The sequence below is a fragment of the Podarcis raffonei genome, chromosome 1 (assembly GCF_027172205.1).
Source record: "Podarcis raffonei isolate rPodRaf1 chromosome 1, rPodRaf1.pri, whole genome shotgun sequence".
Lineage (NCBI taxonomy): Eukaryota > Metazoa > Chordata > Lepidosauria > Squamata > Lacertidae > Podarcis > Podarcis raffonei.
Window position 1 is genome coordinate 20540214 of NC_070602.1, and position 14127 is coordinate 20554340.

General features: G+C 48.4%; 1 protein-coding gene across 1 annotated transcript in view; it reads left to right on the forward strand.

Moving 5' to 3' along the window:
- SYNE3 (spectrin repeat containing nuclear envelope family member 3) overlaps positions 1-14127 on the forward strand; it is an 89638-nt gene that overhangs the window by 51771 nt on the left and 23740 nt on the right. The window contains exons 12-15 of the mRNA XM_053375800.1: positions 4848-4982; positions 7976-8137; positions 9555-9718; positions 12441-12564. Of these exons, the coding sequence (XP_053231775.1) occupies positions 4848-4982; positions 7976-8137; positions 9555-9718; positions 12441-12564 (585 nt within the window). The remainder of the gene's footprint in view (positions 1-4847; positions 4983-7975; positions 8138-9554; positions 9719-12440; positions 12565-14127) is intronic.

The window sequence follows — 14127 nt, forward strand, 5'->3', positions numbered from 1 at the left end:
GCCCCTAATGAACGTGATAGGGCATTCAGGTTCCTGACATATTTGTTTGGTTTGCTGGTGGTACTGTTGTTTGAGCAATTCTGCATATGGCATCATGTAAAAGGCACAACACAGAAAATCCTCACTGTGAGGCATTTCTCCTGATGTGCCCAGTTGCAGGGCAGTTGCTTTGACTGCAGAATGCTGTTGGTTTAATCCTTGGCATTGCCACTTAAAGGATCTCAGGTAGCAGCTAGACTGGTGACTGGGAGCGGCCGCTGAGCCCATGTAACATATATTAGCTCCCAGTACATTTCTGAGCACAATTCAAGGTGTTGGTGTTGACCTTTAAAGCCCTAAACAGCCTCGGCCCAGTATACCTGAAGGAGTGTCTCCACCCCCATTGTTTAGTTCAGACACTGAGGTCCAGCTCCAAGGCCTTCTGGCGGTTCCCTCCCTGCGAGAAGGAAGGTTACAGGGAACCAGGCAGAGGGCCTTCTCGGTAGTGGCGCCCTCCCATCAGATGTCAAGGAAATAAACAACTATCTGAGTTTTAGAAGACATCTGAAGGCAGCCCTGTTTAGGGAAGTTTCTAATGTTTGATGTTTTAATCGTGTTTTTATAATAATAATAATAATAATAATAATTTATTATTTATACCCCGCCCATCTGGCTGGGCCTCCCCAGCCACTCTGGGCGGCTTCCATAAAAACCAAAAATACAGTAAAATATCACACGTTAAAAACTTCCCTGAACAGGGCTGCCTTAAGATGTCTTCTGAATGTCAGGTAGTTGTTTATCTCTTTGACATCTGCTGGAAGGGCGTTCCACAGGGCGGGCGCCACTACCGAGAAGGCCCTCTGCCTGGTTCCCTGTAGCTTTGCTTCTCGCAATGAAGGAACCGCCAGAAGGCCCTCGGCACTGGACCTCAGTGTCCGGGCAGAATGATGGGGGTGGAGACGCTCCTTCAGGTATACTGGACCGAGGCCGTTTAGGGCTTTAAAGGTCAGCACCAACACTTTGAATTGTGCTCGGAAACGTACTGGGAGCCAATGTAGGTCTTTCAAGACCAGTGTTATATGGTCTCGGCAGCCGCCCCCAGTCACCAGTCTAGCTGCTGCATTCTGGATTAGTTGTAGTTTCCGAGTCACCTTCAAAGGTAGCCCCACGTAGAGCGCATTGCAGTAGTCCAAGCGGGAGATAACCAGAGCATGCACCACTCTGGCGAGACAGTCCGCAGGCAGATAGGGTCTCAGCCTACGTACCAGATGGAGCTGGTAAACAGCTGCCCTGGACACAGATTTAACCTGTGCCTCCATGGACAGCTGTGAGTCCAAAATGACTCCCAGGCTGCGCACCTGGTCCTTCAGGGGCACAGTTACCCCATTCAGGACCAGGGAATCCTCCACACCTGCCCGCCTCCTGTCCCCCAAAAACAGTACTTCTGTCTTGTCAGGATTCAACCTCAATCTGTTAGCCGCCATCCATCCTCCAACCGCCTCCAGACACTCACACAGGACCTTCACCGCCCTCACTGGTTCTGATTTAAAAGAGAGGTAGAGCTGGGTATCATCCGCATACTGATGAACACCCAGCCCAAACCTCCTGATGATCTCTCCCAGCGGCTGCATATAAATGTTGAAAAGCATGGGGGAGAGGACAGAACCCTGAGGCACCCCACAAGTGAGAGCCCAGGGGTCTGAACACTCATCCCTCACCACCACTTTCTGAACACGGCCCAGGAGGAAGGAGCGGAACCACTGTATGACAGTGCCCCCAGCTCCCAGCCCCTCAAGACGGTCCAGAAGGATGTTATGGTCGATGGTATCAAACGCCGCTGAGAGATCCAGCAGAACTAGGAAACAGCTCTCACCTTTGTCCCTAGCCCGCCGGAGATCATCAACCAGTGCGACCAAGGCAGTTTCAGTCCCATGATGAGGCCTGAATCCCGACTGGAAGGGATCCAAATGGTCCGCTTCTTCCAGGCGTGCCTGGAGTTGTTCGGCAACCGCTCGCTCAATCACCTTGCCCAAGAATGGAAGATTTGAGACTGGGCGATAGTTGGCCATCGTGGCCGCATCTAAAGATGGTTTTTTAAGAAGCGGTTTAATAACCGCCTCTTTCAGCGGGTCTGGGAAGGCTCCCTCACGGAGGGAAGCATTCACCACCCCACGAAGCCCATCGCCCAGTCCTTCCCGGCTAGCTTTTATAAGCCAGGATGGGCAAGGATCCAGGAGACAGGTGGTTGGTTTCACTCGTCCAAGCAGCCTGTCCACATCCTCGGAGGTAACAGATTGGAATTGATCCCACTCAACTTGACTAGACAGAACTCTAGCACTCTCCCGCCCCGGCCCTGCTCCCACGGTGGAGTCTACTTCTTCCCGAATCTGAGCGATTTTATCTGCAAAAAACTTTGCAAAATCATTGCAGGAGAACATGTGGCCCGTACTGGGCCCCGATGTTGCAGGTGGTTCCGCTAAATTGTGAACCACCTGAAAAAGTCTCCTGCTGCTGTTTTCTGCAGATGCAATAGAGGCGGCGAAGAAATTCTTCTTCGCCGTCGCTATCGCCACTTGGTAGGCTCGACGTTGAGCTCTAACCTGTGTCCGGTCAGATTCGGAATGAGTTATCCGCCACCGGCGCTCTAGCCGTCTCAACGATTGTTTCATTGCCCTCAGATCCGTGGAAAACCACGGGGCTGTCCGGGCTCCATGCAATCGGAGAGGGCGCTTCGGAGCCAAACAGTCAATAGCCCTGGTTAACTCCACATTCCAGCGGGCCACCAGGGAATCAGCTGAAAGGCCATCAACATGGGATAAAGCATCCCCTACCACTCTCTGGAAACCATTTGGATCCATTAAGTGGCGGGGGCGGACCATCCGAATTGGTCCCACCTCCCTGCAGAGGGGATGGGTCGCAGAGAAGTCCAGTTGCACCAGGAAGTGATCTGACCATGGCACTTCTTTCGTTTCGCTTTTACTTAGTGTCAGATCACCAACATCCATAGAGGTAAACACCAGGTCCAAGGCATGTCCGCAGCTATGGGTTGGGCCAGACTTATTCAGGGACAGCCCCATGGAGGCCATGCTTTCCACGAAGTCCCGAGCGGCCCCTTGTAAGGTCGTGTCGGCATGGATGTTAAAATCCCCTAGGACGACCAAGCTAGGTGTCTCCAGGAGAACATCCGCCACGACCTGAAGCAGCTCAGGCAGGGAATCCTTGGTGCAGCGGGGAGGTCGGTACACCAAAAGGAATCCTGTACTGCCCCTATTGCCCAACTTCCAGAACATGCACTCGGAAAACTGGGTCTTCCCAATAGGACGCCTGGTGCAAACTAATGACTTCCTAAAAATCACTGCAACCCCCCCTCCCTGCCCACATGACCTGGGTTGCTGTGCGTAAGAGAAACCTGGTGGACAAGCAGCGGCAAGGACAGGCCCATCTGCTTCATCCAACCAAGTCTCTGTTACACATGCCAGGTCGAGTCCTCCATCCATGATCAAGTCATGGATGGCAGTGGTCTTATGAATCAGTGACCTGGCATTGCACAGCAGCACCTTCAGGTCATGTGGGTATCCCTTGCTGATTCTAGTATCCATCCGGTCAGGACCAGACCCGGAGGCAGGAATAGTCCTCAGACAACGACTAAACCTGCCCCCTCTGTAATGACGTGGTCTAGTCTTAGCGTAACTCCTCCTCCTACCCGTGATCACTGAGATCGGTTGTCCCAGTGCATCCCCCCCCGTGGAACATGCCCCAGCCATTTTGTGGGCTGGGGCCCACTCCCCGGCAGCCCTGACCCCTCCCCCTAAGAACAAAATAACACCTTAAACAAACAAACAAAACCAATAAAACAATACAAACAAACAAAAAATCATAATGTAAAAATTACAAAAACATCAAAATAAGAATAAAAAAATTCCCCAAGCCCAACCAAACATCAATCCCACCCCCACCCGCCACATACAAAAAATCCAAAAGAAAAAATTTTAAAAAACATTTTAAAAACACTCTAAAAACACTCTGTGCCCCCCTGACAGTAACAACTGTCCTGGTGAGGCCTGTCAGGCCCTGCCCTGGGCCAGGTGGTAAGTGGCAAGAGCAGGGCCCTCAGGCACTCACACAGGGGAGTCCTCCTGGGCAGCAGGCAGCAAGCCGCACGCAGTCCTTATGAGGCCCCAGGCCCCGCCCCAGGCCAGATGGTAAGTGGCAAGAGCAGGGCCCTCAGGCACTCACACAGGGGAGTCCTCCTGGGCAGCAAGCAGCACGCAGTCCTAATGAGGCTTCAGGCCCCGCCCCAGGCCAGATGGTAAGTGGCAAGAGCAGGGCCCTCAGGCACTCACACAGGGGAGTCCTCCTGGGCAGCAGGCAGCAAGCAGCACGCAGTCCTTATGAGGCTTCAGGCCCCGCCCCAGGCCAGATGGTAAGTGGCAAGAGCAGGGCCCTCAGGCACTCACACAGGGGAGTCCTCCTGGGCAGCAGGCAGCAAGCCGCACGCAGTCCTTATGAGGCCCCAGGCCCCGCCCCAGGCCAGATGGTAAGTGGCAGGAAGGAGCAGGGCCCTCAGGCACTCACACAGGGGAGTTTTTAATATTCTGTTGGGAGCTGCCCAGAGTGGCTGGGGAGGCCCAGCCAGAAGGGTGGGGTATAAGTAATATATGATGTTGATGATGATGATGATGACAATCATCACCAGGCATTATGCATGAGTGGGTGGGACCAGAGCTGGTTGAGAATCCCAACCCACAATGACAACTAGTTCCTCCCCCTGATGCTGCCATACATTGCCAGTGCTTTCAGTGCAAATGTCTCCAGGAAGGGAGACTTCAAACGCAGCAACTTGTGCAATGCGAAATCTTCTTCTCCAGGTCATCCAAGGCGACATGACAGAGTGCGCTGTTCAAATCGAAGATCTGGAAAAACTTGCGCAGTCCGACCCAGCGCAGATTAATAAAACCAAGCAGCTTTCCTCCAGCTATCAAATACTGAAGAGGTCTCTGGAGGTAAATCAGGTTTCGCTCAATGTTTTGCTTTGTGGCATAGTTTGCATCGCTGCAGCTGTTTCTCCACAAGTTCCAGCAGGGCAAAAACGCTTTGGTTGCAAAACAAGTTCAGTGAATGGCGTGGCTCTGGGAGACTTTCAAGAGCTAGATGGAGAGGACTGAAGGGCCTCATTTGGCCCCTTGACCTAAGGTGGCCCACCACTGCTTTACCTCCCCCACCGCCCCACAGTTGCTATTTTCATCGGTGCTAGTGCAAATAGTAGCAAGGGGCAGTGGCACAGATTTTCATTACAATGCCTGCCACAAGCCAAGTCCTGCCTGGGCCTCCACACTTTCTGCTGTGGTTTAAGGACAAATGCAAAGCCACATTTAACAGTAAGTGTCATTTGCCTCTTAAAGATCACATATTTAGCTTCTGGGGAGCCTGATTCTCTGTGCATATTTGATCCAAAGCAAGTCTAGCTGAGTTCAGTGGAAGTTATTTCCACAGCGGTTCGGGATGCACTCTCAAGACGCTTTAAAAAATGGAACTTTTTGTTGTCGCTGCTATGAACCTGGAAGTCTCTGTTCAGTGCTTTAAGGCTGCTGATGCGTGGGACATAAAAATCCATCTTGGTGTTTTTCCAAAGCTTTCGGGGGAGGGGGGTGTCTCCGCCACTTCAGGCATCGATCTGGCCTTTATATATTGTTGTGCAGAGAATCTTACTACTAGATCATCCGCACAGTTTATTGCCGGAGGATTATAACCGCTGGAAACAAATAGCGTTATGTAACATAGCGAATCAATTTAGCGTCTAGTGATTTGTTGGTGGAGGAATAAAGGTCTACACTCGTTCTCAAAAGAAACAACAAGCTTGCTGCAATATTTCAGTTTGATGGGCCAACCGAAATCTAAAGGTGGTGATAAAAAATGTACAGTAATGCAGAAATTTGGGGTGCGTTTTCAAGAGGGATAAAGTTGCTTGTAAATGTCAAACTCCTCTTTTAGGAAGACTTAAAAAAAAAAAAGCACCACCATGAATGAGAACTCTTTTTTTTTTTTTTTTACCCTGCATGGTGGTTTGGCTGTTTAGGTCTGTGACTTTGAGAAAAGAAAAAAGTGTGCCTTGCAGCACAAAAACATACATATTTCTGTGTGCGTGGGTGTGTTTATTATATATATATATATATATATATATATATATATATATATATATACATACACACACACACACACAGTGGTACCTCGGGCTGCATACGCTTCAGGTTACATACACTTCAGGTTACAGACCCTGCTAACCCAGAAATATTACCTTGGGTTAAGAACTTTGCTTCAGGATGAGAACAGAAATCATGCTCCGGCGGCGCAGCAGCAGTGGGAGGCCCTATTAGCTAAAGTGGTGGTTCAGGTTAAGAACAGTTTCAGGTTAAGAACAGACCTCCAGAACGAATTAAGTTCTTAACCTTAGGTACCACTGTATATATTTCCTGTGCTGCATCCTACTTCATCAGAAATATAAATAGATGTAAGGATGGGCTGAGCAACCAATTCCATTCCATTCTGGTCTCGCTGTCACTCAGCCATAGGCCTGTTCAAACCCATTGTATGCATTTTGTACACATCTTATGCACACTTCTAGTATGAAATCCAAACTTTCCAGTGCTTTCACCAGTAAAATGTGCATTTTCTATACACCTTCCACATGTTTTAAGTTCTTATTCACCCCCAAAATGCACTGCAATATCCTGAGAAGGGCATAATCTTGTCGCGAATTCCTCGCAGCGCTTTTAGCAGAAACGCTCAGAGTCCCAGGTTTTTCCAGTGCAGTCTTTTTAATGTGAGCTATATACAGGTATTTACAAAAACAGTCCATACAGAGTACCTGCTCCTTAAGGCAAACGAATACTCTCCACCACAGCACCACCATACCACAGCACAACCACCACTACAACCACCACAGTTACTGTTGAACAGGCTTTCCTTTTTAAAACAGGTGATAGCCAATCACATTAATCACACTCCTGCTGAGTCACTCTGACCCAGCACTTCACAGAGTATTGCATCATCCTGTTGAAGCCTGCAGACTTACTCAGTATCCTGCAAATCCCAACAAATCTGACCTGGAGTTGCGTTCTAATCCGCAAATACATTTGAGAGCATCAGTTCAGGTCAGGTCCACTGTGAAAATCGGACCAAGCAAGTTCTCCCTCCCCAGCGATACACTTGCATGGTGCATTTTTATTCCTAGAACACCACCGTGTGGCTAGCTTTAAATATGCAAGGGTTCTTTTAATTGCATGCTGGTTAAAGAAAGCTCTCATTTTACTGCTGATGCAGATGTTACTTTGGTCTGCTATCTACCCTCATTTTTCATTTATGGAAAAGGTTTGCTCTTGCCACCAACTTGCAGCGCAATTGTACTCATGTCTACTCTGAAAAAAGTACTGTTGAGTTCAATGTGACTTATTGCAATGTGAGTGTATATAGGACTGCAAATAAGGCTCCACCTGCACTATACATTTAAAGCAGTATCACACCACTTTAAGCAGGCATTTTAGCACAAATTTCTCCCAATAAACAAACCCGTGTGCACAAACATTTTCTCCTAATGCAATGAATTTTTGTATGTTACTTTCAATTACATCTTCATTTTTATGCACGTTTTCTCCTAAAATCTGCATTTTCATAAACATTGTTTTGCTGGCAAATTGCGTTGCAAAATCTGGATAAGTGTGAATTATTTTGAAGGATGGCTCAACTGTGTTTTGGTTCTCATATCATTTTAGAAAGTGCTGGTTTGATGCATGTGGTTTTAAAATCATCAAATCAAATTTCTCCCCCATCTCAAGGAGTGTCAGAATGAAACCTGGAGCTGCGTTGCAGCCCAGGACTGTGCAATATGCAGGGAGGCCTGAGGCAGCATCCTTGCTCACTAGGAGATAACAAGGAGGGCCACCAAGACATCTCTCTTGTTACTGATTACTGATGTGGTTCTCCCTGATGTTCTTTGTAGAACATGACAGCCCAGAGCAAGCACCACGTCCAAGTCCACTGGACATTTAATGACAAATCGTCAGATCTCCTGCAGTGGCTGACGGTGACCAAGCAGAAGTTGGAGTCCTATCAGGATGGCAACGGAGGGTGGAAAACGAACAACAGGGCTTTGGACTTGGAGGTGAGGAACATTTATTTCCTTGTGATGTCATGACCATGCTGTGCAGGTGACAAATCCGCCTGTGCAGGTGTCCTCCAGGTGTTTCTGACTACAACTCCCATCAGCCCTAGCCAGCATGGCAAATGGTCATGGGTGGAGAATATTGTAGTCCATCGACATCTGGAGGGCCACAGGCTCCCTATCCTTGGTTTAGAATGAGGCTGAGGAACCTCAGGCACAGGGGCTAATGTGGCCCTCCAAGCTTCTCTGTATGGCCCTTGGGACTGCCTCCAGATCACATCCCTTCCTCGGTCACACGCTTGCCAAGCCACACTTCCCACCAGCCCTTGCTCTGTGCCCTTCTCAAGTGATAAAAGCTCTCGCTTGCCTGGAGGAAAGGGTGGAGAAGTGTGAATGTGTGTGCAGAAGCCCTTGACTTTTGCATGACTGAAACGTAACCTGCTGTACAAAACAAAGAATTACATCTATTGATCCATACCCACTTTTGCCTCTGGCTGGCATTTCCAACCAATCTTGCTCCCCTAAAATATTGCTCTCAAGGAAATGCAGCTGAAAGGGGTTCCCTATCCCAGGTGCAGATGGATCCATGGCTGATCTAGCAGGGGGTCCTCTTCGGTTTCCATTTACAAAAGCATCACCTGTGCATAGACTGTTAGCATCCATCTGTTGGAGAGTTACAGCGTCTGCTGTACCTGTAGAGACTGATTCTGGAGAGACATGTTTTGTTGCAGCTGGGGCAGATGAAGGCGTCCAGTTGTGCTGCTGCAGATGCACCATGGCGTTTTTTCTCTCTGTGCTCCTCCCAGCGGCAATTCCTCCTCTGTTCACTGCTACGGATGCACAGCCTATCTGTCTGTTTTATGGCACTGGTTGTCTGCAAGGATTCCCATAGGGTGGGGTTAATGTTGCCAGCCTTCATGCCACCTTTGCAGACATCTTTGTAATGCAGAGCTGGTCTACCACCGGGCCTAGTGCTGGAAGCCAGCTCCCCGTAGAGCACATCCTTGGGGATCCTGCCATCTTCCATTCTGTGGACATGACCAAGCCAGCGTAGATGTTGCTGAGACAGGAGTGCAGAATGTGGGCTTGGGAGACCACGCCTTTGTTTGAGACTCTTTCCTGCTATATGATGCCCCAAATCTTCCTGACACAGTGCATATGGAAGGCGTGGAGGCATCGCTCCTGGTGGGTGTAAGTTGCCCACAACTCATGTCCATAAAGCAGCATGCTCAAGACGCAAGCCTGGTAGACCTTCATCTTGGTGCTGGACATTAGCATCACATTCTCCCATACCCTTTTGGAGAGGCAAGCCATTGCTGCAGCTGCCTTGCCAATATGCTTGTCCGGCTCGGTGTTGATGGAGAGATACTTTGGTGGCATCTACATGATTCTGCGTGTTGTGCCCTGTGCCTTTCAGAGGCTGCAAAGTGAGTTTCCAGACAGAGAGATTCAGCTGCACCTCACTGAAGCCCACGGGCAGCTGGTCGCAGAAAACTCTTCGCTGGAAGGTGCTGAGAACATCCGAACCAAAGTGAAGAGGCTAAAGGAATCTTTCGAGTCTCTCGAAAGCATGATGTCAAGGTAGGCAGATAGGCAGCTCTGGTGTTTTGCACTCCAAGTTGGCTGGCACAGAGGGTGGACGGAGCGAAAGGGCAGGCGAAGCCGTGGTTGCGTTATTAGCTCCCATTTCCTCAACAGTTTGAAAGGTCTGTGTAGCTCGTGGGCTTCCAAAAGGCAGCTGCCATTTATTTATTTATTTATTTATACCCCGCCCTTCCCGGTTCAAAAACCGGGCTCAGGGTGGCTAACAACAAATTTAAAACACTTAATTGTAAAAGCAGCATAAAATACAGTATAAAAACATGAATAACAATAAAATTCAAAATTCAGAAATCAATTTAGGGGAAATAAGCATTAGATAATCCCCAGGGCTAGCTGGCTGAATTGGTCCTACTTGGGCCAGCGAGGAGGCCAGGGGAGAATTAGCTGTGGGGTCTCAGAGCGGGTAATCTTCATAAAAGGGGAGGGGGGAAGAAAAGGGAAATAAAAGATCAGGCTGAATTCAAATCAAAGGCCAGGCGGAATAGCTCTGTCTTACAGGCCCGATGGAAGGAGGTTAAATCCTGCAGGGCCCTAGCCTCATGGGACAGAGCATTCCACCAGGTTGGAGCCATCGCTGAAAAGGCCCTGGCCCTGGTGGAGGATAGTCTGACATCCTTAGGGCCTAGGACCTCTAAACTATGGTTATTATTAAGGTCCTCTGCGGGGCATACCAGGAGAGGCAGTCTCGTAAATATGAGGGCCCTTAGCCTGAGAACAGAGTCCTGGACCAAATAGGCCTTTGGTCCGACCCAGAAAGGCTCTTCTTATGCCCTTAGGTAGCATTTCCAGTTTGGGGGCTGCTGATCCTCATTTGGCAATGTCACTCAGCCTTGCAAATAAGCCCGCTAAAGTTACTAGCCCTCAAAAGTTGCTGGCTGTAGCAGAGGCTTCCCTCCTCTGCCGCTCGGCTCAGTTTCTTTTTCTAGTTGCAGAGGAGCAATGGAGAACTCTGTTCCTCCTCCACCAGCCTGTTCATTCACCTGCCGGCAATGGCATGTTGCCCATGGCTACTCAGCAAGTGCTTAAGTAACAGTTCTGATATAGACACGGCACAGGAAGCAGCAGGCAGAGTGGCTTCCTTTCTGAGTAACTGCGGCATGAAAGCTCCCAAATGCTGCAGCAGTGGTTCTAGTGTGGTTAAACTGTTTATCTAAATGCACCCCACAGTTTATAAAGCTGTATCCTGGTAACAAAGGAACCCAGCAGCGTTTGTGCTCTAATGGAAGCCTACAAGCAGGAACCAATTCTCTTCCAATAGGCCCTTTTTATTTTCCTAAGTAGAGAGACGTTTTCATAAGGTACATTTAAAGTACATTTCCCCACCCTCCCACGAATCCTAGGAACTGTAGTTTCCCCCTCACAGAGCTACAACTCCCAGGGTTCTTTGGCTCGGGGGAAAGTATGCTTTAAATATATTACCGGTATGTTTTTATATATGTTGGAAGCCACCCAAAGTTTCTGGGGCAGGGCACAAATTATTATTATCATTATTATCATTATTATTGTTAACAGTGCCTTTTCCTGTGTACAGGGGTATGTGTACAGGGGTACACATACCCCTAAACATTTTGTGAATCTAAGTTTGGCCTCGTTGAGGGGCAGTATTTCAATGAGTAGGAAAATGAGAGTACTCCCTAAACATTTTTTTAGAAAAAAGCACTGATTATTATTATTAATAATAATGTATAGTGTCTACATAGCCATAAACTTAAATGATCTTCCCACACTTAACCCTTTTCTGTGTGTATTTCTGCTCCAATATTTAATCACTTAAGCTCCAATAATTAAGCATTACTTTTTAGATCTTTCCCAATGCAGCTGAATAATGCCATCTAAGTCTTTATGAATCACTGTGGGGTTCTGGGAATTTGAGCTTTCACCCCCTTTCCTTTATCCATAACTTTCCTGGCAAGTTGTATGCTTTTCTCCTTTGCCCAGACTTCCACCACCCCACCCCACCCCACTTTCCAATCTAAGTTGCTCTTTCTTTCCCCACCTCCTGAGCCTGTCAGGTTTCCTCATCAGTTCAGAAACCAGCCGCGGATTGTAACCATTTCCTAATCACAGCTAGGAGCGCTCTGCTAGAACAATCCCCTGGAAAGTAACGATCCATTTAAAAAGTGGCCTTAAAACGGAAAGACCACGTCCAGGGAGAATGAATAAAACCCGCTGGCAGGAACTTGTCACGGTATCTTTTACATCTCTGCTTCATCCCGTGGTGCTGCTGTGCTTGTGCTGTTTGGGAGCTGGTGGTTCAGTTGCTAGAGAACATCAGAGAAAGCTTATCCAAGCAAAGCCATCCATGAATCAAGATGAAGGCAGGGATTTACTGCCTCACTCTTCTGGTCGTTCCCAGTGCAAGCATTTCTGCTTGCCAGGCAGAACGGTCCCCCCTCCCTGTGCACTCATCTCGGGGGTTCTCCTGTTATTCCAAAGTGGATTGGTGGGGTTCTAACTACCCCATGCTCCTTCCATCCCTCCTCCTTATCTGACGGCTTCCTCAAGGACCACCAGCTCAGGGCTCATGACAATATCAGCCACAGCTTCAACACACTATGTAGCCCATAGGAATCTTTGGTAAGCTTAACTGTTTAGTTGGTGGTCCCAGGATGAATAAGGGAGGCAGTGGAGTTTTATAAATGTTACAAGCCTTAGCTTAACTATCTCTCCTCTCCCCTCCCCTTCTTCGGTTTGACCATAGCCTCCTCCAGAAAATCTACCCAAACAGGACAACCGTAGATGCCGGCAAGAAAACAAACTTTTCAGCCAACCTGTCATCCCATGGTTTTGCCATTCGGTCTACAGAAGATCTCAACCACTCCTGGGTGAGAAAAGCATTTTAGTCACCTTTTTGCTATGACTTAAGTTTTGTGCAACAGGGCTGGCGAAGGAACGGGTCTGAGCCCCTGTAGCAATTTCACGGCTGGGGTCATAAAGGTGAGAACCTGTTTCAGCCAGAGCGCTGTGTTCCCTTGTGTTCCCTCGCTTCTTCAGACACTAGGTCAGGGTTTCTCAAACTTGGGTCTCCAGCTGCTATTGGACTACAATTCCCATCATCCCAAACCACTAGTCCTGCTAGCTAGGGATGATGGGAGTTGTAGTCCAAAATCTGCTGGAGACCCAAGATTGGGAAACCCTGCTATAGTTCTCACCAACTTCTGAGGGTGGAAATCAGATTGGCTCAGACTTGCCTTTGTCAGGAAGCGCATTGTAGATTTGTACCTGTGTAAGATGCTAAATATCTCCGTTCAGTGTATGCAATATGAACTGGGCTCTTCTGTCTGTTATTTTTGCTTTGCCCAACTGGTGCTTGGTAGGGAGAATGGTGTGTGTGTGTGTGTGTTTCACAAACTCAGATCTACCACAAAAGCTGCTCTGCTGCACCCCCTAAGCTGGCCTGTTTGCTCACAGTTACAGTGGCAGATGCTGTCCGGTTGCCAGTGTGGAACTGATATTTAGCTGCCAGCGCAAAGCTCTTCTCTTTTGCATTGTACTGCGAACATAGGAAGCTGCCTTAATTTGAGTCAGTCCGTTGGTCCATCGAGCTCAGTAATGTCCACACTGACCGACAGCAGCTTTCTAGGTTTCAGGTTGGAGTCTTTCCCAACAGTACGTGGAGATACCTGGGATTGAACTTTCTGAAAACAAAGCAGCTGCTCTACCACTGAACGTTGGCCCTTTCGCCAAGGAGGGAATACGAAGAGGTGGATTTTCCTGTACGCAGTGGCATAGCTCCAACACAATGGGTGCTGGAGCTCAGATCTAGTCTCATAAACTCCCACCTTCTACCTACCAGTCCTAACTGGGACAGGCAACAGTTACTCAATAGGGGAGGAAATGTTCTCTGCAGATGGCAATTGGCACACTCTTTTTTTTATTGCCATTGCTTTACATGTTCCAGGACTGACCCCTGACATTGAAAATAGGTGGCAGGACAGAGTGTGCAGGTGCAGGTCTGAATGTTGGAGAGAGCCCTGGTTCAAATTAAATCCTGATTTTGCAGCAGACCCTTTTTCTTCTTTTTTTAAAAAAAGAGGCCCGTGCTGCTTTGTTTTAATTCCGAGTGTGTTTTCTGCAGTTTACAACTCTTCGTTCAGCCATCAAACTTTTTAATAGGGAACCTGGGGCCATATACACAGCGGGTGTAGCTTGTAACACTGACATGCAACCAAACGGCAAACACCTTGGGAACGGAGCCTGTTCTCGGCTCTAAAATGTTTTGAATGTGAAAAGCGCCGTCTTTTCCAGTACCTTAAAAGTCCTTCTTAGTGTCTCCCCTAAACTGGGGATCTACGTTCGTTTCAGAACGAATGAAGAATGAAATCAAATGGGACTGACTCTGTGCTCAGGGAAACATCATTGCAGATCAGAGAACTCCTTCCTGAGTT